At 39.1% G+C, this 26,726-nt stretch overlaps 1 protein-coding gene across 3 annotated transcripts in view; it reads right to left on the reverse strand.

The window, feature by feature from the left end:
• The window catches only part of LOC147163577 (protocadherin-15-like), a 230,833-nt gene that overhangs the window by 17,329 nt on the left and 186,778 nt on the right, over positions 1 to 26,726 (reverse strand). For all 3 annotated transcript variants that reach the window (XM_086092793.1, XM_086092792.1, XM_086092791.1), the window contains 4 exons: positions 12,857 to 12,966; positions 10,977 to 11,117; positions 3,363 to 3,490; positions 26 to 241 (listed from right to left, as the gene is read on the reverse strand). In XM_086092793.1, the coding sequence (XP_085948919.1) occupies positions 26 to 241; positions 3,363 to 3,490; positions 10,977 to 11,117; positions 12,857 to 12,966 (595 nt within the window). The remainder of the gene's footprint in view (positions 1 to 25; positions 242 to 3,362; positions 3,491 to 10,976; positions 11,118 to 12,856; positions 12,967 to 26,726) is intronic.

Raw genomic sequence — 26,726 nt, forward strand, 5'->3', positions numbered from 1 at the left:
ATCGACGATAAAAGTGGAGCCTCACCACCACATCAGCGCGGCTGCTCAGACCCTCGCCGTAGTCGTCCGTGGCGATCACCTCAAAGCTGAAGTGAGAGCGCCGCATGTTCCGAAACATGATGGCCGACTTGATGACGCCGGTGTACGCCTCGATGACGAAGCTGTCCTGGCCTTCCGCCGTTGGCGGGATGATGAGACGGTAAGCCATGGCGCTGAAGTTCCCAGTGTCCTGGTCGCTAGCCTAAAAAAGAAAGAACGAAAGAAAGAAAAACAAAAACACAATAATGCACATAAGTTTTATAAATGTTTACAATTTCTTTGAAATATTCATCCATCCATGATGGTGATTTATCTGGAAGTTGGCTACTTCATAAAAAGTCGACAAATCAGACTACACGACCTATTCATATTTGAAATGGACTTTTTAACACAAGTTATTATTTTTATTGAAATTTTAATATAATTGCAGTTGTAATAGGATTCTTCAAAAAAATGATTTTTTTTTTACTGAATTCAAATTTTGACTTCAATTTGACAATTAAAATGACAATTAATTTTAATGTATTATATGTAATTGTGAATGGAATGTAAAAATTCTGAAGTTTTTTAATTTAATAATTAAAATAATTGTATTTATTTTAATATTCGACAAAAGATGAAAATGCTGATTTTTGTAGAATCATTGTCAATGAAAGGTTATTGAATTTCAATTTCAATTTTTATTGCAATAGCCTTTTTTATATATACATATATTATTTAACTACAATTTAAATAGTAATTCATTTGTACAACCAAAAATAAAATCATTTTAATTGACCTAATTTTACTTAAAATGAATCTAACAATTTAGATTACATAATTTTCCTGGTAGTCTTTTTTTATTGCCATTTTAATAGAATTTCCTATATGATGACATTTTTTAAATCAAACTATAGTTTAAATAGCAATTTAATTAATAATTTTGAAACTGAATTTACATGCTTGCTTACACAAGGATTTGATTTTAAATGTAATAAAGTAAATTTAAAAGTAATTTGTGATAAATTTTTTTTTACTGTATTTATTTTTGTTTTTAATAATTGTATTCACATTTCTTAACATTGCAAACTAAATTGCTATTTAAATACAGCGCAGCGATTGGCTGGCAACCACTTCAGGGCGTCATGAAGATATGCCTTCTGCAAATGCTCTTATGTCTTCATGGCCACTAATTCTTTTTCCCCTCTCCACATTCCATTACCTGTACTTCAAAGTTTTATAATGAGGCAAAAAGTTCAACCCCTTGGAAAGCATTTATTCTGCCGAAAAGTGATTGGAATTGAGAAGGCCAAAGAGCCTCCCGGAACGGATTGCCTTCGATTTGCGAGGGCTCGCTAAATTCAATGAGCGGAAGAGTTGTGGGGGCGGCAGCTCCGATTATTAATTCCTCTATGTCGTACAAAGATGTCTTAATCGAGGAGGGAATGCGGCATAAAAACAGGAATAATTAACAAACGTAACTTCTAGCGGTTTAAAACAAAAAAAGAACATAGCCTTTCAAATGATGGGGGAGATAATTGCTTTTTTTTCCCCATGCAGGTGTCGAGGCGATATATTAAGTGGCTGACGGTAGAGGAGTCGCAGCCGCAGGCGTTTGTGTCATTTCCATCTCGTGTACTTTTTACCTGCCGGCTGCTGCAGATTGTTCCATTGGGACATCTTGTAATAGATTACTCGGAAGCCAATGTTTCCCCCTTTATGATTAAATTCTCCTTATGCATTATTTCCGTCGGTCACGTAAGTATCAGAGAATAAAAAAAAATAAAAAAAAGTAGAAGACAGGATTAAAACCATCTTCAAAAGAAGCTGACAATTCCTTGGCACCTTACACTCCATTAAGCTAGTCCATCTACTAAATGTGATGGAAAGTGAAACCGGAGAAAAAGCTCTAAGGCGCAAATTCCGAGTGGCGACTGAGCTCAAACACAGGCATCAATTCGCGCCCGTGTCGCAAGTGACACTGATGAATAGCAGCAATCTCGTCTTTTTCCCTCCCTTGCTATTGATGGAAGAGGGGGAAGGCGCGGGGGGGGGGGGGGGGGGACCTCACGGAAGGCCGCAGACATGCCCGATAAGAACAACCGAGGAAGGTATGCCGATCGGCGCCATGGAGGGAGAAAATGCACGACGCAAATTGGACTTCCAAGATGAAGGGATAAATGCCGCATGATCATAGAAACAAATATGGTACACATCTGTCTCAGCCTCACAGTCCAGTCTATATTGTAAAGATGAGCAAATGCCTCAGTAAGCTACAGTAATTCACCGTTCCTTGCGGAGGATAAAGAACATATTCCTGCTAGCATTGTTCCATTATCTGTCTAAATGTGTTCCTTCTTAGTGTTCAAATGTCAGTTGCCTAAAAGGTTATACCACCAATTCTGTTTGTTAGCTTGTCTATGGTATTTTGCATTGCTTGGTAGCATTAAGCTAAACTGAATTACCAAAAGCAAAGCTATGTGTTTTAACTTATTCAGTCCCAGCCATTTTCACTGAAGCAACCCCCTTCACTCCCAGCTGGTTTTCTGGATTTTGACTGATTTTGTAAAGGCCCACAGAATATTGTGTTCTATTGCTATAAAAACATGGAACCTACCAAAAGAAAGATTAGACTCACTTCTCTCATCAGGAAAAAACCCCCAAGTACATTTCTGTTTCTGTTTTGCAGCAATTAGCATTAGTATATAGCAAAGTTTCATCATTATTCACAAACCTGTTGAAAACAGTGGGGAAAAGAGCTTGTTGCAACATGGCCCTGGTGGATCTCTTATACTCTGCTGCCACCTGCTGGCCGTTTTTTTTGTTGTTGCAATAACTACCATTGCTTTAAGCGACCTCTTCAGGTCTGAGGCTGCATCAAAGTGTGAATGTGTGCTCTAGCATAAAAAAAAAAGAGAAAAGTATAAATACATCTTTGGGACACTTAAAACATTTAAAATAGAATGTATTTGTACTTTTTTTTTTTGTTTTAGACTCATACTTTGTAGTCCGAGTTTGGATCCTATTTTTTTTTGTGAGGTCGGTCCTGGTTTGGGTCCTACTTTTTTTTGTGAGGTCGGTCCTGGAACTTTTCTGACACAAGCAGTGTATCCGACGAGAACTCACTACTACTAAATACACACTTCACATAACAGACTGTCTGCACTATTGCATAAAACCTGTTTTGTGTGCCAAAGCAAACTCATTAGATGGCCAGTCAGGTTGCCCAGCCACGACATTGAAGGGAATAAAAAGGAGGCGGGTTTGGTTACAGGTGATGCGGGGGTTGTACAGAAAAGTGCTGCAGATGGGACGAAGGAGAGGAAAGCGGATATTTTCCTCACCACTATCTTGAGAACGGAACTGAAGATCTTGCTGTCCTCGGTCACGCCGCCTATGTAGAGCTTCCTGGTGAAAACGGGATGGTGGTCGTTCTCGTCGCGGATCTCCAGGAACACCTTGGCCGTGTTGGCTGTGACGAGACGATAGCGTTGACATTTTTTTTATTTTTTATAAGACGTTAATCACAAATCTGGGGGGAAGGGGGGGGGGGTCACACTTATTACTTATTATTACAATTGCATGCAGCATAGCAGCTAAATGCAGCCTCACCATGTTTACTTTGGTTAGACATATTTCATTTACATGACACAATTTTAAGCAGTTATCGGTTGATTAGTGCCTTGCATCAAGACACATTGGGTTCACTTTGATTAAGCTCTTGCTTGGGTTAAAGCGAGAAAACTTTTCATTTTCAAACGATATTCGACAGACTCAGACAAAGCAAGCTTTGAAATCACTTCAATGATCCTTTTCACTCCACCAGAATTTCATCTTTTGGGGATGATTTTTTCCACATCAAAGGAAGAGCACCATTTTTAATGAGACTGAATCGATCCATTCGTTCTCTGCGTATAAGGTTTTGGAGCCGAGATTCAAACCCAGAAATGTGTGGTTGATGTTCTAACCACTAGGGCTACCTACCTTCAACTTGACAGAATATCATTTTCAAGTTTAGTTTCATGGTCAGATCTCCATACGGTATGTTTGAAACTTTTGATTCTCTCACCGATTTGCAGAAGTCTTCTGACATCATGACACGACACATCAGTTTCTCGCTCTCCCGCTGATGGGCCCATCGAGAGCTGCCGGCCGTCACCGGCGGCTTAATAAACACGTCCCGAAACGTAATCAGAACCGCTGTTGATCGAACGTTGCATCATTTGAACTGAAAATGATGGTGTCACTATCATTTGGCCACGGTCGTCAGCCAGATTGCAATTTGAAATTTGAAATCATTTCTCGTGTCATATGGTAGCCATCTCATTACTGAGAACATTCTTTGTGGTTTGCGCTTTATAAACTTTTGGTCAGAAAAAAATAGTTTTTCTTTGCATGTGAAGTTATTTGACGATTATTTTTAATCCAAATTTTCTTATGAAAGAGTATAATGGCCATATTAATAAGACTGCATTAGCTGGGGAAAAAAACTACCATTTTAAGAAAAAGTCTCAATAATATGAGAAAGGTGTGATATGATGAGGGAAAAGCATTAATTTTACACAAATTAAGTCGGATTTTTTTGTGGAAAATACATACATTTAGGAGAGAAAAGTCATAATTTTAAATAAAAAAATCTTAACATTATGAAGAATAAAAAAGCGGTCATTGTATTTCGAATAAGTCGGCGTTTTACGATAATCAAGTCAGAATAATTGAGGGGAAGCAAAGTCGCAAAATATATAGCTGTAATTTTACAAGTATGAAGTTAAGATGGAAGAAAAAAGTCAACATTTTGCACGAATGTTATGAGAATAAAGCCACAACATTTCTCGGGAAAAGTTCAGAATTTGTGATGATGAAAAATGTCATAAAAAGTCACAATTCACAAGCATATCAGTAAAGTCATAATATCACATGAAAAAAACTTTTTATATTACAACAAATAAATTATAATTCATGAGGAAAAAATGGTGACATTACATGAGAAAAAAAAAACACAGTTGCAATATTTCAGGGTGCAAAAGAAAAATAAAGTTGTGATAAGAGGTAAAATGCCTCATTTCATCAAATCTGAATAATCCATGAGGGAAAAAAGAATTACAAGAATAAAGTTGAGGGAAAATCAAAATATTGAAAGAGAATGATCAAATCATAAAGTTGCTGTATAATATTATTAACATAAACATGAATTGTTTAGGTTCAATTTCGACATCCACTCATTAAAAAGAACATGTAGCAGCACAAGTCATTGGAAATTCAGCGGTAATTTCAGCAATATTTCTTCAGATGTTTCTTAAATCGTTAAAAAGATTGGTGGCCGCCCGCAGCAAGGAGCGAGGTGCTCTCATCTTCGTTGGAGATCGCTTCTAACGACACGAGCGCCCGGAGCTCGTTTGGTTTCATCCGACGCCGTTAGAGTCAATAATGAGGCCGACTTGCCTTGATCAATGACGATATTACGCGGCGAGAAACTCAGAGTGGCGCCTGGGTCTCCTATTGCCCCCAATAAGCACATCAGGAAATCAACAATTGAAATTCGCCAAGCAAACAGTGGGGATGTTGAGTCTCAGTTGAACTCATCAAAATGATGATGAAATATTAGCTGAGGCGAGTGGGTGTGTAACTCCAATCAATCTTGGGAAAGTTTGTGCCAACTTAAAACTTTCTGCCGGCCATCATTAAAAAATGCAAATGACGGAAAGAATTATGTGAAGGTCAGTTCAAATCGAGCAATACAAACACGGTGATAGTTAAGAAGTTAATTTGCCCTGTGACCAAGCTTGTTACTTCATTTACTTGTACAGGGGTGCCTCGAGATACGCTGAATTATTTCTGTCAGTCTTAAATCATCCTTCCCAATTGAAGTAAAGGGAAATGTAATTACAGTAACTCCGCCTCCATTGCATACATTACATTCCAATACTCCTTAGGGCATGTTTTCATAGCATTTATGGTACTTTTTTTTTTTTATGTCTTTAAACACACTTTAAAAGGATTAAAAAAAAAAGGGAAATATTATTACATTGAGAGAGAGAGAGAGAGAGAGAGAGAGAGAGAGAGAGAGAGAGAGAGAGAGAGAGAGAGAGAGAAAGGGTAATGGATAAGGCAAAAATATTGTACAGTGTACCTATCCTTCTGTGTTTATAGTAAGCAAATTATTATTATTTTTTCCCCACTAAGAAATTTATCTCACAATATACATAAAAAATGAACCGACAGCAGATGCTTTCTGTAGGTGTAAAATGCAGGATGGGAGAGGATGGAGACATTCAATAATCTCCTTGTAATGTCTTCAGCAAAAATGAGGCTGCTCTTGAAATTCTTCCTGTTTTCCCTCTTCTTTTTTTTTTCCAGTTTACAACAGTGTATTTACTCGGGATGTTCTGATCCCACTTTTTTGGACCTGAGTCTGAGTCACCTCATTTTGAATATGGGGCGATTCCAAGTCCCGATCCGATACCTCAGCATTATATGAATGAGATTTTTATTTTTTATTTTTTTTTAAAGCAAAACTCCTTTTATACGGTGAGTGGAGCAGTGGTTAAACTAAGTAAAATATTTTAAAAACTTTTTTTTTGGGGGGGGGGGGCGGCACATCTATGGGTTACTCAAAGGGCTATTATTAACCTGTATATACATTTTTCACGAGTGCTTTATTTTTGAGAACCTACTGTAGCTGTTTTAAAGCATGCTACTTAACACAAATTGATAGGCTATGTACATAGGGTATTTGCATGTTGGATGTGCGCCTTTAAGGGGAGTGGCCTAGCGAATGACATCAGAAGATGGAGTCTTGTCTTCACAGTCACAAGACATCCAAGAAACACAAAAAAGAACAATGACCAATAGCGGGAAGCCTGGCAGTTTGCTAATTAGTGCCCCAAGTTTCTTAGATGGAAAAATGGAAACTTGAGTGAGGAAGGAGGCTAAACGGAGGATAAACAGCTGAAACTGTGGCTCTCTGACCACCTGCAAAGTTCGACCTTAATTTCACTTCACTTAAGTGTTGGCGTATCTGCCTCATAACTCAAATTTCGGCTTGCAACAGAAAACATTTATTTATTTATTTTTTTAAATCACCAAACGCCGGCTCTCATAAATCAAGGTACAATTACATTATAATTTACCTAGATATTTACAATAGCAAAAATCTCTTCACCTCTCCAGTCTTGGTTAGGAAAAAGAACACCGTCATATCCCATTTGTCGTCTTCTGGCATGCAAAAGTGTAAAGTCATGTTGCATCGGAGCGCAGGGAGCGCCGGGGGATTTGGACGCACACCGACTGCACATCAGATTACAGCCGCGAAACCTGTGAGACAGAGAGCAAGGACCCTCGGGGAAAGCGCACGAGGCCCACTCACTTTCTTTCTGGCTCTCTCTTCTTCGAAACATCGACCGTTTCCAACGGCAAGATTTGCTCCGGGAATGATGCGCTATGCGGCAAACACGGGATTTACTGCACACGAGAAGGTCCACGAGGAGCTCGTCTAAACAACAATTAAAAAGTCCGCCTCCCTTTTGACACGTCAATTTTCAGTCAAATTCGACACATGCTCATTGGTTAATGAAAACCGGACATTTTCATGAATTTACAAAATTGTCCGGATGTAAAAAAAAGTTGACATGTTTGAGTAAAAGAGAACGTTTTGTCATCCTAGTCCCTCATTGGAATGAATGGCGGGCGACCAGAATAACAAAATCTACTTAAATACAGTAAGAGAGTGAGTACATTTTGTTTCGTGAAAAGAAAGCGCATTTTCCATAGCATTTTTTATGAAACCTTCAGAGATTATTATTGTGGCAACATTCCAACAGTTTGCGTACCCCACTGCCGCACACATTGTTGCTTTAGCGCCTCCACTTTGATGACTTACCGTGACCGACAGCCACAGGCCAAGACATGAAGACAAGAAACTGTTTGAAATTGTTTACTGCAATTCCCAAACAGTCTTAAACTTTCAGTGATTATTGATGTAGTGTGTATCAAAGAGAAAGCCTTAGCGTCTTGATTAGCACGTCTCGCTTCAGATGTATTCAATGGCGACGTGTTTTTCAGTTTTCCCCGACTGAAGAAAGTCGAAGTACACCTACCGTGCTAAGATACCTCTTGAAACACGACTTTTATTTGGATTAAGCCAGTTGTTTCCGTTTTCTCACTGTGTGCATTGACAGACAGGAAGAGTGCCCTCCTTTGAATGATCTTACTGAAAGGACGTAGAAAAAAAATTCTCATTTCAACTCAGTCATTCAACAAGATGAAAGACGTGTTTGCCGCCGTCTGATCATTATTGTATTAATGTGGGTGTTTGATGGCGCGTTGCCAAAAGAGGGCGAAATGTCAGCGAACACATCTCAATTGCGAACGCCTTTGACTCTGCCAGATAAGAGGCGAATGTGTGGATCTGTGGAGCCGTTGATCTGCGGATCGCGCGTCTGTAATTCCCGTGATTAGCATTTGAGAGGTGCACCGAGGCAAAGCAACGTACAGTAGGTCATCGATTATTCATCGGGAAACGTTTGTTCGGAAACTTCATTCGTTCATTAGCTTTCATCGGCAAACCGTATGCTGGCTCGTGGAATCTGGTTGAAATGTGGATGTCAACGAGGACAGCTTCAAGGTTTCGGCGTTCTTCAGACAATCTGATGACGGCAAAGTCGACTTTGACGATTTGCGAAAAGGAAATAAACAACCCCACGAGGAGTCAAAATCAATGATTTAAATATCAAGCCGAGCTTGGAAATTAGCCAATATGTATGCATAGCGGGTGAACAAAGGCGGCAGACCGACAAGTGATCATCAAAGCTGGTTTTCAAGAAGCAGCTGTCAGAGTGGACTGGAAAAAGCTGTCAAATATGTCATGAGTCCGCCTAAACTGGTTAGTCTGAAGCAAACGGAAAGAGAACAGGTGATCATGGAGGATAGCAGGTGTGTCGGGGAGGAAGTAATATGCATTTGCGTAAACTGTAACACGTTTTCATCAAATTTGACAGGATGTCGAAGAAAAGATTACGTTTGTGTGATTGTGAGTATTCATGTAGAAGATCTGGTTTCTGGGAGGAATAAGCGGTTTAGAAAATGGATGGATGGATGATGGATGACGCATGGATCATAGATGGATGGATGGATGGCTGATGGATGGATATATCATGGATGGATGGATGATGGATGGATGATGGATGGATGACGCATGGATCATAGATGGATCATGGATGGATGGATGATGGATGGATGATGGTTGGATCATGGATGGATGACGCATGGATCATGGATGGATGGATGGATGACGCATGGATCATAGATGGATGGATGACGGATGGATGATGGATGGATGATGGATGGATGGATGGATATATCATGGATCATGGATGGATGGATGGATGGATGATGGTTGGATGATGGATGGATGATGGTTGGATAATGGATGGATGATGCATGGATCATAGATGGATGATGGATGGATGATGGATGGATAATGGATGGATCATAGATGGATCATGGATGGATGGATGATGGATGGACAGATGATGGATGGATGATGGATGGATATATCATGGATCATGGATGGATGGATGATGGATGGATGATGGATGGATGATGGATGGATGATGGATGGATATATCATGGATCATGGATGGATGATGGATGGATGATGGATGGATGATGGTTGGATAATGGATGGATGACGCATGGATCATAGATGGATCATGGATGGATGGATGATGGATGGATGATGGATGGATAATGGATGGATGATGCATGGATCATAGATGGATGATGGATGGATGGATGATGGATGGATGATGGATGGATGATGGATGGATGATGGATGGACAGATGATGGATGGATGATGGATGGATGATGGATGGACAGATCATGGATGGATGATGGATGGATGATGGATGGATGGATGATGGATGGATGATGGATGTCGCTATGTTCTTATGAAGTACAGTGAACCCCGCATAATTGACAGCCCCACAGAAAAAAACTTTGCAATTGCCTCCAAAAAATAAAAAATCCAATGAGATAAATCTGTGGCCAGTAAATTAAACTCCTCCCCTCAGTTCAACATAGGTGCTTGGTACCAAGATGCCACCAGGGGGCAGTAAAAACCTTTTTGCACGAGACATGGCTTTAGCCTGAACACAAAAACAGTGAAAAGGCGAGTTTTTCAGCAAACAACGGATGATAGATTTCTTCCCAAAAAAATCGCAAAAAGGCTAGTTTACGAATGTTGAACAACAAATATGTGAGGCTGCAAGAAGATAAATGACCATAAAACAACAATTTTGTACTGTACATTATAGTGTAATATCGACAATTAGTAGTTTGACCAAATCATGGCCAAACAAAAAGACGTTCAAATAATCGTTTTTTCGAACGTAGCACACCTCCGAAGATCTCATTTAAGCCAACATTAAATGATTCCTGCATTTTGGGACACTTGATCTGAAAGGACGACTGTGTTTAGAGAAGAACAATGTGAGAAAAGAAGAATATGTCCACCTTAAGTCACTGTTAAGTTAGTAAACTTACTGGGTTGTTTTTTTTCGCTTCCTGTTTTTGTTCAATTGCTGTCGGCTGTTTTCTGTGTGTGAACAAATAATTCATTTAGCTCTTCTGTGACTGAAGCGACTGTTACGTTAGCTTCCTGCGCAAGTCGCCGAGGGGCGAGCTGTCACTTGTCACTCGCGATCAAAAGATACTGCTGTGTGTTATATGACATGCATGAGCCTTTTATTACACTTTCAAGTTCAGAGTGTTCTGTTTTCAACTTAATACCGAATATTTCATAACAGAAATGACATCGCCATTGGTGTCGAAGGTACGGTTGAATCATTATGTGCGCATCGTTAACTTCAAATTCTGTGTTGTAATCCTTTTTAGGTACACAGAAATCATAGGAAAGATGATTTCAACCCCCGCACATTCCCAAACGGTGGTTTCTTACTTTTGGAAGGCACGCGCAAGTTGGACATGACGACCAGCAGCGAGTCGGCCTGCACCCTCAGGACGTAGCTGGTCACATTTTCATAGTCCAGCGGCTTGGCGGCGAAGATGACGCCCGTTCTGTTGTCCACGCGGAAATGACCTGCAAGCAAAACAAGAGCGCGGCGGGGTGAGGCCAACCGAAACGGACAAAACAGAACCAGGCAAAGGCAACAAAAAAAAAAAAAAGAAGAGGATCAAGGGGGAGAAAAGTGAGAAACACAAAAGTTTTCTGAACTTTAGTCTTTAACTTTGCAATGTTAACTTTTGAACGACTACCTGATACGTATTGGCTTAATTGCAAGGGAAGAAAAAAACACAGGCAAATTCTAAGGAATTAGTAATGACATTCTTTTTAATATAATGTTCAGGTAACACTTGAGAAGCAAATGATGGGAACGGTTCATAATTCTCAGCCTTATACTGGATTTTTACTCATTTTTGTTTTACGTTCATGCATATGAATAAAAGGCCACTCAATTCATTTTGCCGACTCACGCTTAAGTGAAACTCTTTCCTGTTCCTCCAAAGAAACCCAACCGAAGTCCCACCTGCCGGGTTGTCTGCTCTCTCAGGGACTAATTACGCTTTGCCGATTTTGCCAGCGAGTGTGACAAGCAAGCAGTCGGCTTTGCAAATATGTGACCGCTGTTTTTCGCACTCCAGGACAGACAAAGGACAAACATGACTATGTCTGCAACTTGCTGGCGCGTTTAGTGCTGAGAGCAAGTCCGGGCCATCTGCTACTTGGCACCGGTGGTGACTCTGTGTTGTGAATGCACTTTTATACATAATACAGAGTCAATAGAAACATGCTAAAATGCTATTGCTATTTTTTTTTTGTTGGCCATGATAGAAGTACTGTGGTGCTTGTTGTATAAAGTTTAAAAACTGCTGATGTCTAGTTTAACTCATTCACTTGCAGCCATTTTCACTGAAGCAACCCCCTTCACTCTCGGTTGTTTCACTGGATTTTGACTGATTTTGCAAGGCCCCCAGAATATTGTGTTCTATTGCTATAAAAACATGATACCTACCAAAAGAAAGATTAGAGTCTCTTCTTTCATCAGGATTATTATTATTTTTTATATCTGTTTCCGTTTTGCAGCAATTACCAGCAAAGTTTCATCATTATTCACAAATCTGTTCAAAACACTGGGGAAAATAGCTTTTTTGCAACATAGCCCTGGTTGATCTCTTATACTATGCTGTCACCTGCTGGCCGTTTTTGTAATAACTACCATTGCTTCAAGCGTTCTCTTCAGTTCTGAGGCTGCATCAAAGCCTTCTGTATCCTCTAGCATAAAGAAACACAAAAAATATGTCTTTGGGAGCAAGGTAATATTTAAAATAGAACGTATTTATATTTTTGGGGAAACAGTACTGCCATTATCAGCTGTTTAGGGCACCAAAAAATGCCAAGGAAACAGCATAAAAAAATAATTTGCTGCCTAGCAAGGTGGACATTAAATTATGCTAAATTAAGGGGTGAGCATTGACTTATTTTTACGACACAACCACCTCCATCCACAAAGTGTCATTTTGACCAAAAATAGTGTGCCATATTCACTGTTTAAAAAAACTTTAAAAAAAAAAACTCAACAAACTCTGATTAATAATTTATATTTTACAACTTAAAATACCAATTTTGTCAAGTCCTATTTGTAGTTCTGCTGACATGATATCAGGTAGAACTTGAATTTCAGATGATCTCCCCAATGTGTATGAAAACACAAATCAACAGACTGCTTACTAACATATATTTCTTTCAACATTTTCCACGCCAACAACATTTTGTCACAAAGCACATTATAGCAAAGACAGCGCCAAATGGAAATATACCTAAATCATTTCCTGCCACGATGGAGTAGTAGATGGTCTGGTTGATGGCGGCAGCTAGAATGGTCCCCACCGGCGTACCCACCGGCGCCAGCTCGCTAACGGGCGGGAACCTGCGAAAACACGTGAATGCCAAGATGAATTACGGGAAGACTTTAGGGATCGATGATGCTCCCGAAACTCCAGCAAACATCAGCATTGGCAGGAAAAGAAGAAGAAGAAAAAACAAGATGCAGTGCAATGCACTTCAGCCTTGATTTAGGGAGGAGACGTTTCAAAAAGCATCAGTGATTACGCTTGGCGCAAACATGACTTAAGGAATTCAAACTTTCTTAGATTAATTTCCAGTAAACAGGATGCAGTATGTATTAAAAAAGTTTCACCAAAATATGTTTGTGTTTTTTTTTTTTTTAAATCATATTTTTGTACACGTCTACATGTGAACAGTGTTACTACTAAAACTATTATATATTTCTCTGAAATGATTATATCCCACTTTAGACAGATTGCAGTTCAAGTTTTCTTTTTATTATTTTGTCATTTGACTACAAGTAAAAAATGTATCTTTCAATTTACTTCATAAACACATGCATTCAAATCTTAGCATTCAGCTAATAGCATTCATCTTTTCAGCATTCCCACACAATTTCTGCAGAAATTGCACTTTGTCTAGTTATCAAAATAATCTTTTTATAATTGTATTTTACTATGACGTTATGACATGTCAGTAATCATTATTATAATAATTCAAAAAAATATATGAGTTAGCTTTGAGGCTAACACAACAAATCATCCACTAATATTATGGACAGACTATGACGGCGATATATTGTTTTAATCAATTCTATTTTCCATCATTGGATGTGACAGCACTGTCAGATTTATAGATCCCCCCCCCACCATGTTTAAATCAAGAAAATGTTTTCATGTTCCATTTCATTAAAACAAAACGGATGTCATGTCAGTCATACAATGTTGGCAATGTAAAGCGGGGGAGGCTCTTTCCATATGTTGTTCGTGATGAAGCAGGCAGGACGGCGCCACTAAAGGGAGGGCGGTGTGCATCCTGGGCTGAATGCGTGCCATCAGTGTGATTAACACTGAAGCCAATTTTAGATTTGCCTCACAGTGAAGACGATCATTTGGGAGTTTAGTGCTGATAAATGTTGAAAAAGGTGTAATTAGCGTTATTCATGCTGCTCTGCAAGGAGCTCTGGCCGGGGAATATTTTTTCCATACGTTCTTCCAAACCTTCCTCCTCCTAAACATCCCACCTGACCGGCCTTTTATCGCTGCATCTGCTCCATGCTAATGTTTTTCTTTCCTGGCTGCAACTCCTTGGAGAGAACAAGCAGCCTCCGTAGTCAACGCAAAGTGCTTTTGTTGGAATAACTGAACAATAATTTATGTTTTCCCCAAAGTGAGTCGTGTGCTGTAAAAAGAAAAAAAAAACATGTTCATTTGTATATTACTGGTAAGAGGAAAGCTCTGCGTGAACTTGAAATGAATTTTTTTGTTTTAAGTTTTCATGAAATTTAACTAGGGGTGCACCATTGGTTTGGATCGGTATCAGTGCGGATTTCCTTCATTTTGGGGGATCAGTGTAAATAAAATCAATTTTGTCCACCGATCTCATCCGTCTCCGCAGACTTGTGAAAAATTCAGCCACTGAGATGACTAAGAGGCTTTTCATTTTTATTTGAACAGTTAAAACAAGCTTTTTGTATTATTTCACAGATTTGCCACATATAAATGTAGCCATTAGTAGCATATTTATTTGGAAAAAAGTCCCTGCCTTTGCTAAACCAGCCAGGACACCTCGTAACAACAGATTAGTTCAGTTAGCGGGTATTAGCTTCGCGTGTTGTCACATCTTTTATGGAATATAAGTTTACTTCTGTATAAATACAACAACATACATATTTCCACACATAAAAGTAGCTTTGAGTAGCCTTTTTATTTTTGAATAAATTCCCTTCCATTGGTGGACCAACCAGCACACCAATCAGAATAGTTCAGTTAGCCATTAGCGGATATTAGCTTAGCTTCCTTATCACATCTTTTATGGAATCTAAGTTTATCTTTGTAAAAAAAAAAAAAAAAAAAAAAGAACAGCAAGATACAAATTTTCACATATAAAAGTAGCTTTGAGTAGCATTTTTATTTTAGAATAAATTCCCTACCATTGGTAGACCAGCCAGGACACCAACACAGATTAGTTCAGTTAGCCATTAGCGGATATTAGCTTAGCTACTTCATCACATTTTTTTAATGGAATCTAATTCTGTAAAACAACAAGAACAGCAAGATACACACTTCTAGATATAAAAGTGGCTTTTACTAGTACTTTATTATAATTATTATTTTAGAATAGAATCCCAGCCAGGGTTGGACCAGCCAGAACACTTCATAACACATATTTGCTCAGTCATCCGTCCTAGTATAAACTTGGGGGGTGTTTTAATGATCAGACAATGTTTGAAGACGTAGCAGCATCGATGCTAATGCCATGCTTAATTGTTGGTGGGCCACTCTGGACACCTATCACGACAAGTTAGCGTTAGCATCTTCGCTAATGTTACTGTTCAAAACTGTGCTCGTTTAAACCGCAATGCTTATTTCAAGACAATAACATCGATTCGTCCTGTAAGCATCAAATGGCTACTTTCATTCATTAGCGCTTAGCATCATTAGCCACTTCCAAACTGTAGGAAAAGATAGAGGGGAAAAAAACACTGCCATTTTTCTGTTGCCTCATGTACATAAAAAGTGTCACAATTTCAATTAAAAACACCAGCATCAAAATCATTTCTATGGGTCAAATGTTTAAAATTGCTGGCGAGCGTTCATTTAATCACAGTCGTGTCCGGGCTTATTTCCGACGTCACGTCAAGGCAACATGAATAAAGCGACTCCCCATCATCACAGAGGAGCACGTCACCACTTCCTGTCCCTGGACGCCAAACCCAAGCGGCAATTATTCAACGACGGGGCCCGATGGTGCACCGAGCGGGAAATGGAAGTCATTTATATTACGCAAACAGCACATTATTCACATGCCAATAGCAGTGCAATATATCACGCGAGCACATCAAGATCAATCATTCGACAGCATGGGGTGATCCAAACGGTCTGCTGTATGATTCCTCCGGGGCCTCTCATATTCACCGCCGTGTCCTTGTCGGGTGTTTGTCTCTATGAGGATGCGGGATAGATTGTTTTCTAACTTTGTGATGACTTTCTTCACCTTTTTTTTTGTTACGAAAACTTTGCGCCCGGTAAACACGTCGCGGCTGTTCCACCTGCCAACTGTCTAAAAGATTACGTTTTGTACTCGATGTCATTTATTTCCCCCTCTTTTAACACTCGTGTGTCTTTTCCTTATGCACTGTACTCCTTTCAGTCGGAAATTGGTTTCCTGTGAAGCCTTGCATAACTGCCTAGGCTGTAAAATACCAATCAGCCCTGAAGGCAAGCTCGAGATGACTCACGCTTTATCATTATTCATTCCGTGTAATGTGTTGGTTAAGTATGGGAAAACATGAGACGTATTTTTTTTCAACAATTTAAACAAAACTTAACGGCACTGATCTTTCTTTTGGTAGGTTCCATGTTTTTAGAGCAATAGAACACAATATTCTGTGGGCCTTGCGAAATCAGTCAAACAGCCGGGAGCGAAGGGGGTTGCTTCATTGAAAATGGCTGAGTTAAACATCACTGTTAAAAATGCATTTCTAATGAAGTATTGGCAGAACTGGTTGTCAATATTTCATTAAGCGGTGTTATTGGCATCTGTTGAATGTAACTAATAAAGTAATTTGTAATCTACAGTAATGTAGTTACTTCAAAAAAAACAAGTAATGCAGCTAATTTATTTTTTCAAGGTAACTGTAACAATGCTTGCCACATTCGGGTTCTAAGAGCTCATTTGCCCAGTTATGGGTGAATAAACCATGCATGGGAGAGTTATTATGTAAATGAGCCAACTGTCATGTAACTGTAGGGCGGAAATGCAGCCAGCCTCACAAACCGACACGTTATCAGAAATAGACAGAAACAAAAGATTACTCGCTCGGTTAATTTCACACTTGAAGGGTGGACGGACGCGCCAACTATTTGTATACAAGCAATTGAAAAGTCAATTCCCCACCATATGTTGCATCAGAAACTTTTCAACGATATCGCAAGGTTTAAACGGCAGAGCGGAAACGTACGCCCGAGATGAGAAGACGAGTCGCAAATCAGTCAGAGTAGCACAACAAGGTGTCAGAGTGAGACAACGTGATGGGCTGAAATCAGCACTCAAGTCACACGCGCGCAAGATTACGCCACCGCCGCCGCCGCCTCTCTATTTATGGCACCTGTAATTTGTGTGTGGTGAGCGGCAGCAATCATATCAGCTGCGTTTGATTACACACCTCTGCGGCTAAAAGTCGAGTCTCGCTATTAGCTGACATGCAGTCACCACGCGGGGGAAAAACACTCCTTTTTAAAGCTTTAGTTATGTTAGTATTTTTTGCTGTGTATTGAGCTGATATGAACTCATTTGAACCCAAAAACGTATAAATCCGTTTTTTTAATACTTAGTCACGTAATTTCACGTGTGCCGTGCACTTAATTGCCTCGTTAACGCCGTCAACGGCCCTCGCAGATGCTTATGATAGCTCTTATGCATACAGTAATTTCTGGACTATAAGGCGCACCTGACTATAAGCCGGCTGGCTAAATTTGGGGAATACTCGAGTTTGTTACACATATAAACCGCACCTGAATGTAAGCCGCAGGTGTTTCCGCACTGGTATGTAAGGCTTTCTTTTCCATAACGAGGGCGCAAAAATTGTCTCGCTCTGGTTCTGTCTCTCCGACTGTATTTGGGCTCACTTGGTTTGTTAGGCTGCGCCTGACGCTCTTGCGCTTCCTTTATAGTGCGCCCCCTTGTGATCTGATGGATAAGCCGCACCTTTGTATTAGCCGCTGGGTCGAATGCAAGTGAAAAAAAAGTAGCGGTTTATAGTCCAGAATATACTGTACTACTATTATATTTGTAATGAACGGAAAACGTGAAACAGGAAACGGAAATACAGAGCAGCCTTCCAAATTAAAAGCATGGATTTCAAAACAAGATATAATAAAACATTTTAAGACCGATACCGATAATCATGCTTAGTTACGTACTCTTTTGGTGAAGATGATACTTTGACTTAGCGAATGATTGGTACTTTGGTTGTGTCCAAATTTGCACAGTCTACCGTAGAGAAAAGACACATTACTTCTAAAAAAAGACACATTTTCCAGACTATTTACTTCTAACATAATTCACCAGGAATGAGCACGTAACACACTCAAGTCCAAGAATCTCAGGCCACATTATGCACTGAGTTGAAGGTGCTCACTTTCGATCCGTCTTTGACAAAGCGGCGTGGCGGCTAAGTGACAATTAAATCGTTTTTTACTGGCTGCTACCTGATTGATCGGAACTAAAAATAGCTGCAGTGGGCAAAGCGCACCGGGGACGCATCTGAGGAGAACGTGAGCCTCACTCAAATGTCACACCCTGCGTTTCCTTTGGATGTAAAAACATTATCCCAGGCTTGGGAGCTCTCCTGGCTTCTTGTTTTTGAAGGCAGCAAAAAGTAAATTGGCTAAAAGTACGGAGCTTTAACAAATGCCGAGATTAGACGAGCAGCCGCCGTGCTCGTCTTAGATTGCTTGGCTGAGTGAGCGCATGACGACCACGTTCCCACAATCCCTCTCTGGGAGGCGTTCTCATCATTGCAGCAATATCATCTTCGGTGCGAGGGGTGCTGACCAAAATAAGCCCCCCCCCCATCCTATTCTTTGACAGGATATGAGAAGCTGTGTGTACAGCGAGCACATTGCGGGGCCTTCGTGCGCTGCCACTGCCAGGACGAGTCAGAGCTGTTATCAAGGCCTGACAAAGTCGTTCTGTTGGAGGGGCTCTAAGCTGCTGAGAAATGCCGAGAGGCGGACGGGTCCAGGTATAAAGATTACTATATAGATGTTCCATATATGACAAAAGGGATGAGAAAAGCATGGCTTTTACTGGACAGATTAAAGCATTTGTGCCAAAAAGTGAGCTGATCTACACTCAAATGAACTATCATGAAAATAGTGAAAAGAGTAGAAAAATATTATTCTGTTCAAATATTTCCTCAACAGCGATGCACAGAACCGTGCAGACATTAAAACAAACAAAAAAATTATATATATATTTTGTTTTAAACCCCAGCTATATAAGGATTCAACATTGTATCAACTGACAGAATTCACGGGGCAAATTAATTTGTAATGGCATGAAATTGCAAAGCAAATAGTTTTGATAAAGTGTTTATTTTACCAGAATTTTTTTTTTTTGTTTCCAGAATAAAGTCAGAATATTCCCAGGGAAATTATCCTAATTTTGCAAGAATGATAAATGGAGTACATATAGTAGTAATATTACCATTAAAAAAATATATATATTAATTCATTTTCACTAAAGCAACCCCCTTCGCTCCCAGATGTTTTACTGGATTTTGACTGATTTTGCAAGGCCCACAGAATATTGTGTTCTATTGCTATAGAAGATTAGAAAGATTAGAGTTTCTTCTTTCATCAGGAAAAAAAAGTTTCCGTTTTGCAACAATTAGCATTAGAATACAGTTTCGTCAATATTCACATTCCTGGTGAAAACACTGACAAAATGAGCTTGTTGCCACATGGCCCTGGTTGAGCTCTTATACTCTGCTGCCACCTGCTGGCCGTTTGTGTAATAACTTCCATTGCTTGAAGCGACCTCTTCAGGTCAAAGCCTTCTGTATGCTTTTGCATAAAAAAATATATAAATTAAGAAAACGTCCAAAAAACGTGTCCACATGTTTTTGGGAGGGAAGGACCAACTATTTTAAAACGTTTTTAAATGTTTTTTTTGCGATTGAATTAGTTTTAAAAAATGTAGCAAATTTTTGGGAGACATTCCTATGTGTTGTTTTGAAATTAAACCAAACATTGTTGGAAAATTCTGTGAATAACACAAGATCCCAAATTAAGGTGGAGTATTATGCAGGAGTGTTAATAAGAACTTTTTTTTTTTCAGCACTTAGGTAGTACCTACGGGGTTGTTTAAAAAACACACACACAAAAAAAACAATAGAACCACTGATTTATAGCACATTTTCATACACAAAGGAACTCAATATGCTTCACTTACTGTAATTAAAAGTACACAATTTAAAAGCAGATACAGAGTTAAAAAGAGTTAAAAGCAAGTTAAAAAAATGTGGTTGTTAAAATTACTAAAGGGCAAGAAAAAGATTTTCAAAAACATGATTTTAAGTAAACTTTAAAATACCTTAATCATAGCTATGGGGATAGAGCAGAGTTTTGAATTTGGAATTAAAAGCGTTATTGGTATGTTTCGAATCACTGATAATAACGATTACCAGCAAATCGGGAGAAAAGTACAGAGAAAAAAATGATTCATAAGGTTGATTTTTTCTTGTTTCTTTTTTTTGCGGGGGTATCACACATGGGATTTTACAGTAGTAGTTTTTGCCACGGGGCCATCTGTGGGATGTGGAGGGGCACTTCCCAACATGCCCCTAAACACTCAACATTTGGCACGACTACAATTCCAACGGCGGATTCAGCTTTGCAATATGACTGTGCAAGACTTAAGTCACTTTTCATTCCTTTCATATTCAAATGAGTCATAAAAAAATAAGCCACACACACACACACTCACTCACTCGCTATGGCGGGGGAGAGGCAAGACATGTCTACAGGCGGCGGCAGAGAGTCCTGGTGTCAACACGACACGCCACGAGAAGCGCGGGCGGCACACAGGTGTCAGCCAGCGCGGCAGCCTCGGGCCCGATGGCGGCGTGACGCTTAGGAGACGAGGCAGAGGCGTACAAACCTCGCCATGTGCCACGGGGGGGGTGGGGGGGGGGGCGGTTGCAGACTGTGACTGTGTCAACACTCTCTGCTCCACATCGTCGTGAACGTGCACATATGGTCTTGCTAATGCAATCCGGCACGTTGAAGTAATTAGCGTAAGAAGTAGGATATTTCAACGCCTGTTGGGGCTGCATAGGTGTTAAAGAGTTTGTAGTTACGAGAGCCTGCTACAGTGTTAGCACGTACACACACTCCTGCCATTGAAAGAATTCCAGCTCGTTCAATCAAAACTGATAGCAGCATGGAGAGGAGGAAGGAGGGAGGGAGGGAGGGAGGGAGGGAGGGAGGGAGGGAGTGAGGGAGGCAAGGTACTGTATGTTTCCACACTGCCTGCTCTCTAGGATGACTGCATTTTGGTGATTTCTGCACGATGCACACATGAAAACAATGTACAATACACACTCAGTATAGCGCTGCGCATTGAGATTGATTCATTCAGTGATCAAGCACGTTGTGCAACTATCTGAAATCATAAAAAAAAAGTTTTATGCTTTTTAACTTATTCACTGCCAGCCCAGTAAAAATCAAAAAAGTATACCTGGACTTGGCGGAGCGTTCCTGGTGAAAAAGACCGGGATCGATGGTTCCTACGGCGGGTACAAATCCGGCATGTGTCCCCCCTCTATCTCTGGAGCGGTAGGTCGTACAGTGACGGGCCATACACCGTTGGAATATTTTATTTTAGTTTTTTAATCGGCCCGGGGGTCAATGTTTGGCTCGATGGGGGGTGGGGGGTTTTGGGGGGAGGGGTTACCCTAGGCCGCTCGAGACATTTCCTGGAAGTCCTACAGGAACCGGGAAAATGTTCAAAATTCACCAGGGGGGGGGGGGGGGGGTTGAGCCGCCCTCGGGTGCGAGGGAGTTTGGTACGGCCCCCTGGAGGTATCCCCGGGAGGACCTGCAGGAATCGTGAAAATGGCAACTCAGTCACTGCCAGCCCCCCCCCCCCCCCCAAAATCGATCTTTTGATGTCTATAGCCGTCGTTGGCAGCGTATGAATTAATAATTTAAAAAAAAAACACCACTAGTATTGTACATCATAAAACCACACTAATGATATAACTAAATAGAATGTCAAGAAATTAAATGGTGGCTTCATTTCAATGGACACTGTACTGCTCCTCCTGGTGTGCACATCTTAACCACCTGGGGGCAGTATAATACTGACTTAAGGATATACGAGGAAGTCAGCTCCTCAGTAAGCCATGGTAATGTTAGTCATTCTTTGCAGAGGATAAACACGATATGTTTTGAGCAGAAAGGGGACGATTTTAGATTCTGACGACACGATAACTGCGAGCAAAAATATTGCGTTATTAAAATTGCAGCTCTAGAATTACCTTTTTTTTTAATATATTTGGGTAAATAAAAAAAAACATATTTTTTTTCATGTTCTTCTTTTTTCCCCCTTTTTTAATTTTTTTTTCCAAAAAGAAAAAAGGGGAAAAAAAAGAGAGAGAAAAAAAGCATTTTATTCCTATTGCACAAATAATTTTAGTTTTCAACAAAAAAGTGGTACAGAAAAAGGTTAACATGTAAAATGTTAAATACATAAATAAATGTTAACGTTCTTCTATTTAAATTATTCTCAGTAAGTCGGTGGCCCATCACTGGTGAGCTATTTTTAAAACAGCTAAAGCTAATTTATGATAATCTAAGATGTCATTTTCTGTTTCAGGTTTAGTTTGACACCAAACTGCTGCTTGTTATGAATCAAGTTGAGTTGAGCACTAATCTCGATTTTTTTGCTCACAAGGTAAAAAAAATATATAATAATAATAATCCAAACAATGGCCCGGATTGCGAACAACTCCTAAATTGGGTCGCTGTAAGGCACCACCTCATCAGCAATGGGGATATTTCTTTAACCAAATGAGATTTAAAATTCATCCTCACAAAGCTAGCATGTTCAATCTGTCATCATTTGGTTGGTCAGAGCAAAACTTTTTCAACTATGAAAACACATTTCTAGCAATTTCAACACATCAGTACATTTAATAACCAGCATTACTCTAGAGATGCATTTCTTTCCTTTTTTTTTTTTTTATGCGTTTATCAGGTTAGTAGATACATATTGATTCTGAACTGCTTTCAGGCAAGTCAAGGCCACCAAATTGGCCTTTTATTCACCACAAGAATATCAATGAACACAGAGGCCTTGCTATATTCGGTGTATTCTATACGGAGCGCCTCCATAATACAATCCGCTTCTCCCGTAGTGCCATTGCAGCAAAATGACACAATCGCGTGGAGGTTGCAGCGGCCCGTCAGAAAGAAGGCAGTCATTTGCATTTACACGAGATTCAAGATTAGGGAGCATAATGCCAGCTCGACAAAAGCGCCGCGACGCTAACTATGTTGCATAAAGGCTATTAGAGGAAACAATAAATCAGTAGGAGATTACCTTTTGAATCAGGCCTTCTGTGTTGACGCAATCATACAGTGGGATGTGTGAAATTTGGTTATAATCGAGGTGTGCAGTCATGATTTGTAATTCTCTTTTATATTTGAATTCCTTCGATAGAAGCTTTTAACAAAAGCACTATAAAAAGCTGTTTTGATCATTTATTTGATATCCAGTCCAGATTCATGTAACTAATAGACTCTTTGTTCTAGTATACAGTAATGACTACTTATAGAACGACTTTGTCTTACTGGTATGACCCCCCCCCCCCCCCCCCCCACACACACACACACATACTACTGTATGACATTCGTAGTAGGAAATATTGGCAAACTACTGTACTGCATATCAAAATTCTGACTTTGATGCATAAAGTACCTTGATACAGATACTGCAATAAGGAGCAGTTTTTTTGTTTTGTTTTTGCAGCATTATACAGTTAAGTACCATAACATCTATGCTAATTTCCATTAGCCTGCTTATGACGTGTTGCATTATAATATAGCATTAAGATGGCAGACTTTTGTTGGGAAAAATGATAGATTCCCTAAACATACTGTACAATGTTATATTCTCTTTTTTTTTTAGTTGTGAGAGCGCGCCAACAAATATGAAGAGAATTTAACTGCTTTACAAATGAGACGAGTTCACCAGTTTTATTAACGTGACGATATTAAATCTTTTTGACGTGAAAGCCTGAAGAAGAAACCAAGCACGACCGCAAACGTTTTGCGGTTGAATATGAAGTAGCTCTCTCAATAAAGCGTTAAAAAAAAGTTACGACGGCCCAAAATGTGTTTTTGTAGGAAAAGTCACCTTTAGTCAAGGAGATATTTTCATGCAAGCATTTAAACTTCAACAGATGAAGTTTACATGAGGAAAAATTACGCTAAAAATTAGTTAATCTCATGATTCATTCATTTATTGATAGATTACACAACAAATAGATGGATAACTAGTTTTGAAATCAGTTCAACGATTATCCATGTTACTGTAAAAAAAAGGTTTGGTAAGGGGAAAAAAATGCTTGCAATATCTCAAAGTTATTATTTTATTTTGGTACAGATTTGAGGAAGAATCATGGAAGTTGACATGATTTGGTTTCAGGGGCCACATGAACTGATATGAGGGAGCCAGATCGGGTCCCCGGGCCTTGTGTTTGACACCTATGATGTAGAGGTGGGAAATAAAGTGCTCTATGATACAGAGCATACAAAAAAAAAGCATTAATAGAAAGGAAAATGTTATTTAGCTGTCTTGGTTTAATAGTAGATTTTTTGTGTAATGCTTCAACTCTGTCAGAACAATGATTATTAGGCACAAAATATGTTTAACTTTATAAAAAATCTGAAGCATGATGCCAAGAAAATAAACTACAACAGCTGAAAAAAAAGGAACATTTTGGCGATGGGTGCCCTTTTTTTTTTTTTTTTGCCTGATCACCATAATTCATTCCAGTCTATCAAAAACATGAAAAGGACGAGAATAACGAACATCATTCTAAGAAAGTGTAATCATCTTATATTGATATATGGGAGTTAGGAGATGAATAATGGATCAGGGGCGGACAAAACCATTTGGGAATATTATTCTATGACGTTTCTCTTTATCGGCTAAATTATCATTACTTATTATTATAAAATGTTATTAATTGCCTCTTTGGGTCAGTAAAATGAAGATACGCGCCATTTTTGCGAAAACCTCGGCTACACTTGGATGATTCCTCATAATTAAGTATGGAACCAAGAGGAAATGAGGTTTGCTATGCTGTTATCATTCTGGCTATGCATATTTTATCACAGAATTTAGAATAATTCATGACTTATACCTTCTTAGATGCTTTTATTGTGATGACTATTAGTGCAAAAAAAAAAAAAAAACGGATGCGATTTTGCTGCATGTGCACTAAAAGCTCCACGCGTCGGCCTTTTAAGTGGACATAATATGGAAAATGGACTTTTTAATTGCTTGTATACGAATAGTTTTATGAAAATGTTTCTGGCAGCGGCAGCACGTTGGCCCAGTGGGTAGCACACCTGCCTCACAGTTGCGAGGATTCAAAGTGATTGGTTCATTCGGAATTTGAACACAAGTAGCAGAAGAAAGAAAAACGTTTTCAAATTCATCTCACATGAAAAATAATCATAATAAAAAATGTAAAAGGAGATAATCATGTTACTCATACATACTTTAGTACACATTCCAGGGGGGAAAGGAATCACGGTGTCTGCAGGTTTGAGGAAAACACATTTATGACTTCTCAGAATCGTTCTTTAAGGACATATCGATCAAATTTAACAGCCCTCGTTGAGAAAATGTGGCCACTCGGCTATAAAACATTTTTTTTTATGGTGATTGCAGACTAATTACAAAGTTTTAGAAAAGTTGTTTATTGGGTTTGGCATTTTTAAAACTCTTGAACAACGGATTTAATGTTTAGGGGTCATTTTTTTAAAGCATAATTAAGAGCACACTTCTGGACAAATCCAAATGAAGGCTTTTTAAGCATCTGCAGGCAACCGACGAGTAATTGGCAAGAAGATGTTGTATTTTTTTATGAGCATTTTTTTGCTTTGTGTTGTGAGCCAAATTTTTATTTATGGATTACTCACTTTTAAACGCAACCTAGGTACTTTACTGAATACTTGATTTGAAGTTACTTTAATAGTTACATTTATGACAACCCTGCTTAACAAATAGCAATTGCAAGTTTTTCTAGTGACGTTTAAGAATAAAATTTAGAAAAAATGAGTCATTTCTGGATTTTGCTTAACATAAATGGGATACTTGTTTTTTATTGAATAATAATAATAATAATAATAATGAAATAAAATACACTCTAAAAACAGTTGGATCAAAATGGACTGATCCACTTTATGGGTCAATTTGACCCAACTTTTGGGGTTTTTATACAAAATGACCCAATATTTTGACCCAAGTAAAGGATCTGACCAATATTTATGAGTTGTTTTCCACTAAAAGACCCATCCTTGACTCAAAGTTGGGTCAAATAGACCCAAGTAGAGGATCTGATCATTTTTGACCCATAATTGTGTTATTTTTGACCCTACTGTTTTTAGAGTGTACAGTCTTTCTCGACTTCACTTGACATAAATACATTTGAAAATACATTTGAAAGCTTTGATGCAGTCTCTCAACGGAACGGTTGAAGAAATGGTAGTTATTACACAAACGGCCAGCAGGTGGCAGCAGAGCATAGGAAATGAACCAGAACATGTTGAAAAAACCCTCAGTTACTCAGAATTCTAAATAGTTTTGTGAATAATGATGACACTTAGCTGTTCTAATGTTAATTGCTGCAAAACGGAAACAGATAGAAATATACTTTTGTTTCCTGATGAGAGAAGAGACTTTAATTTTTCTTTTGGTAGGTTTCACGTTTCTATAGCAATACGACACAATATTCTATGGGCCTTGAAAATCAAAATCTAGTAAAACAGCAAGGAGTGAAGGGGATTGCTTCTGTGAAAATGGCTGGGAGTGAATGAG

Source organism: Leptonotus elevatus, chromosome 13 (genome assembly GCF_054856555.1).
Source record: "Leptonotus elevatus isolate MCC_2025b chromosome 13, RoL_Lele_1.0, whole genome shotgun sequence".
Lineage (NCBI taxonomy): Eukaryota > Metazoa > Chordata > Actinopteri > Syngnathiformes > Syngnathidae > Leptonotus > Leptonotus elevatus.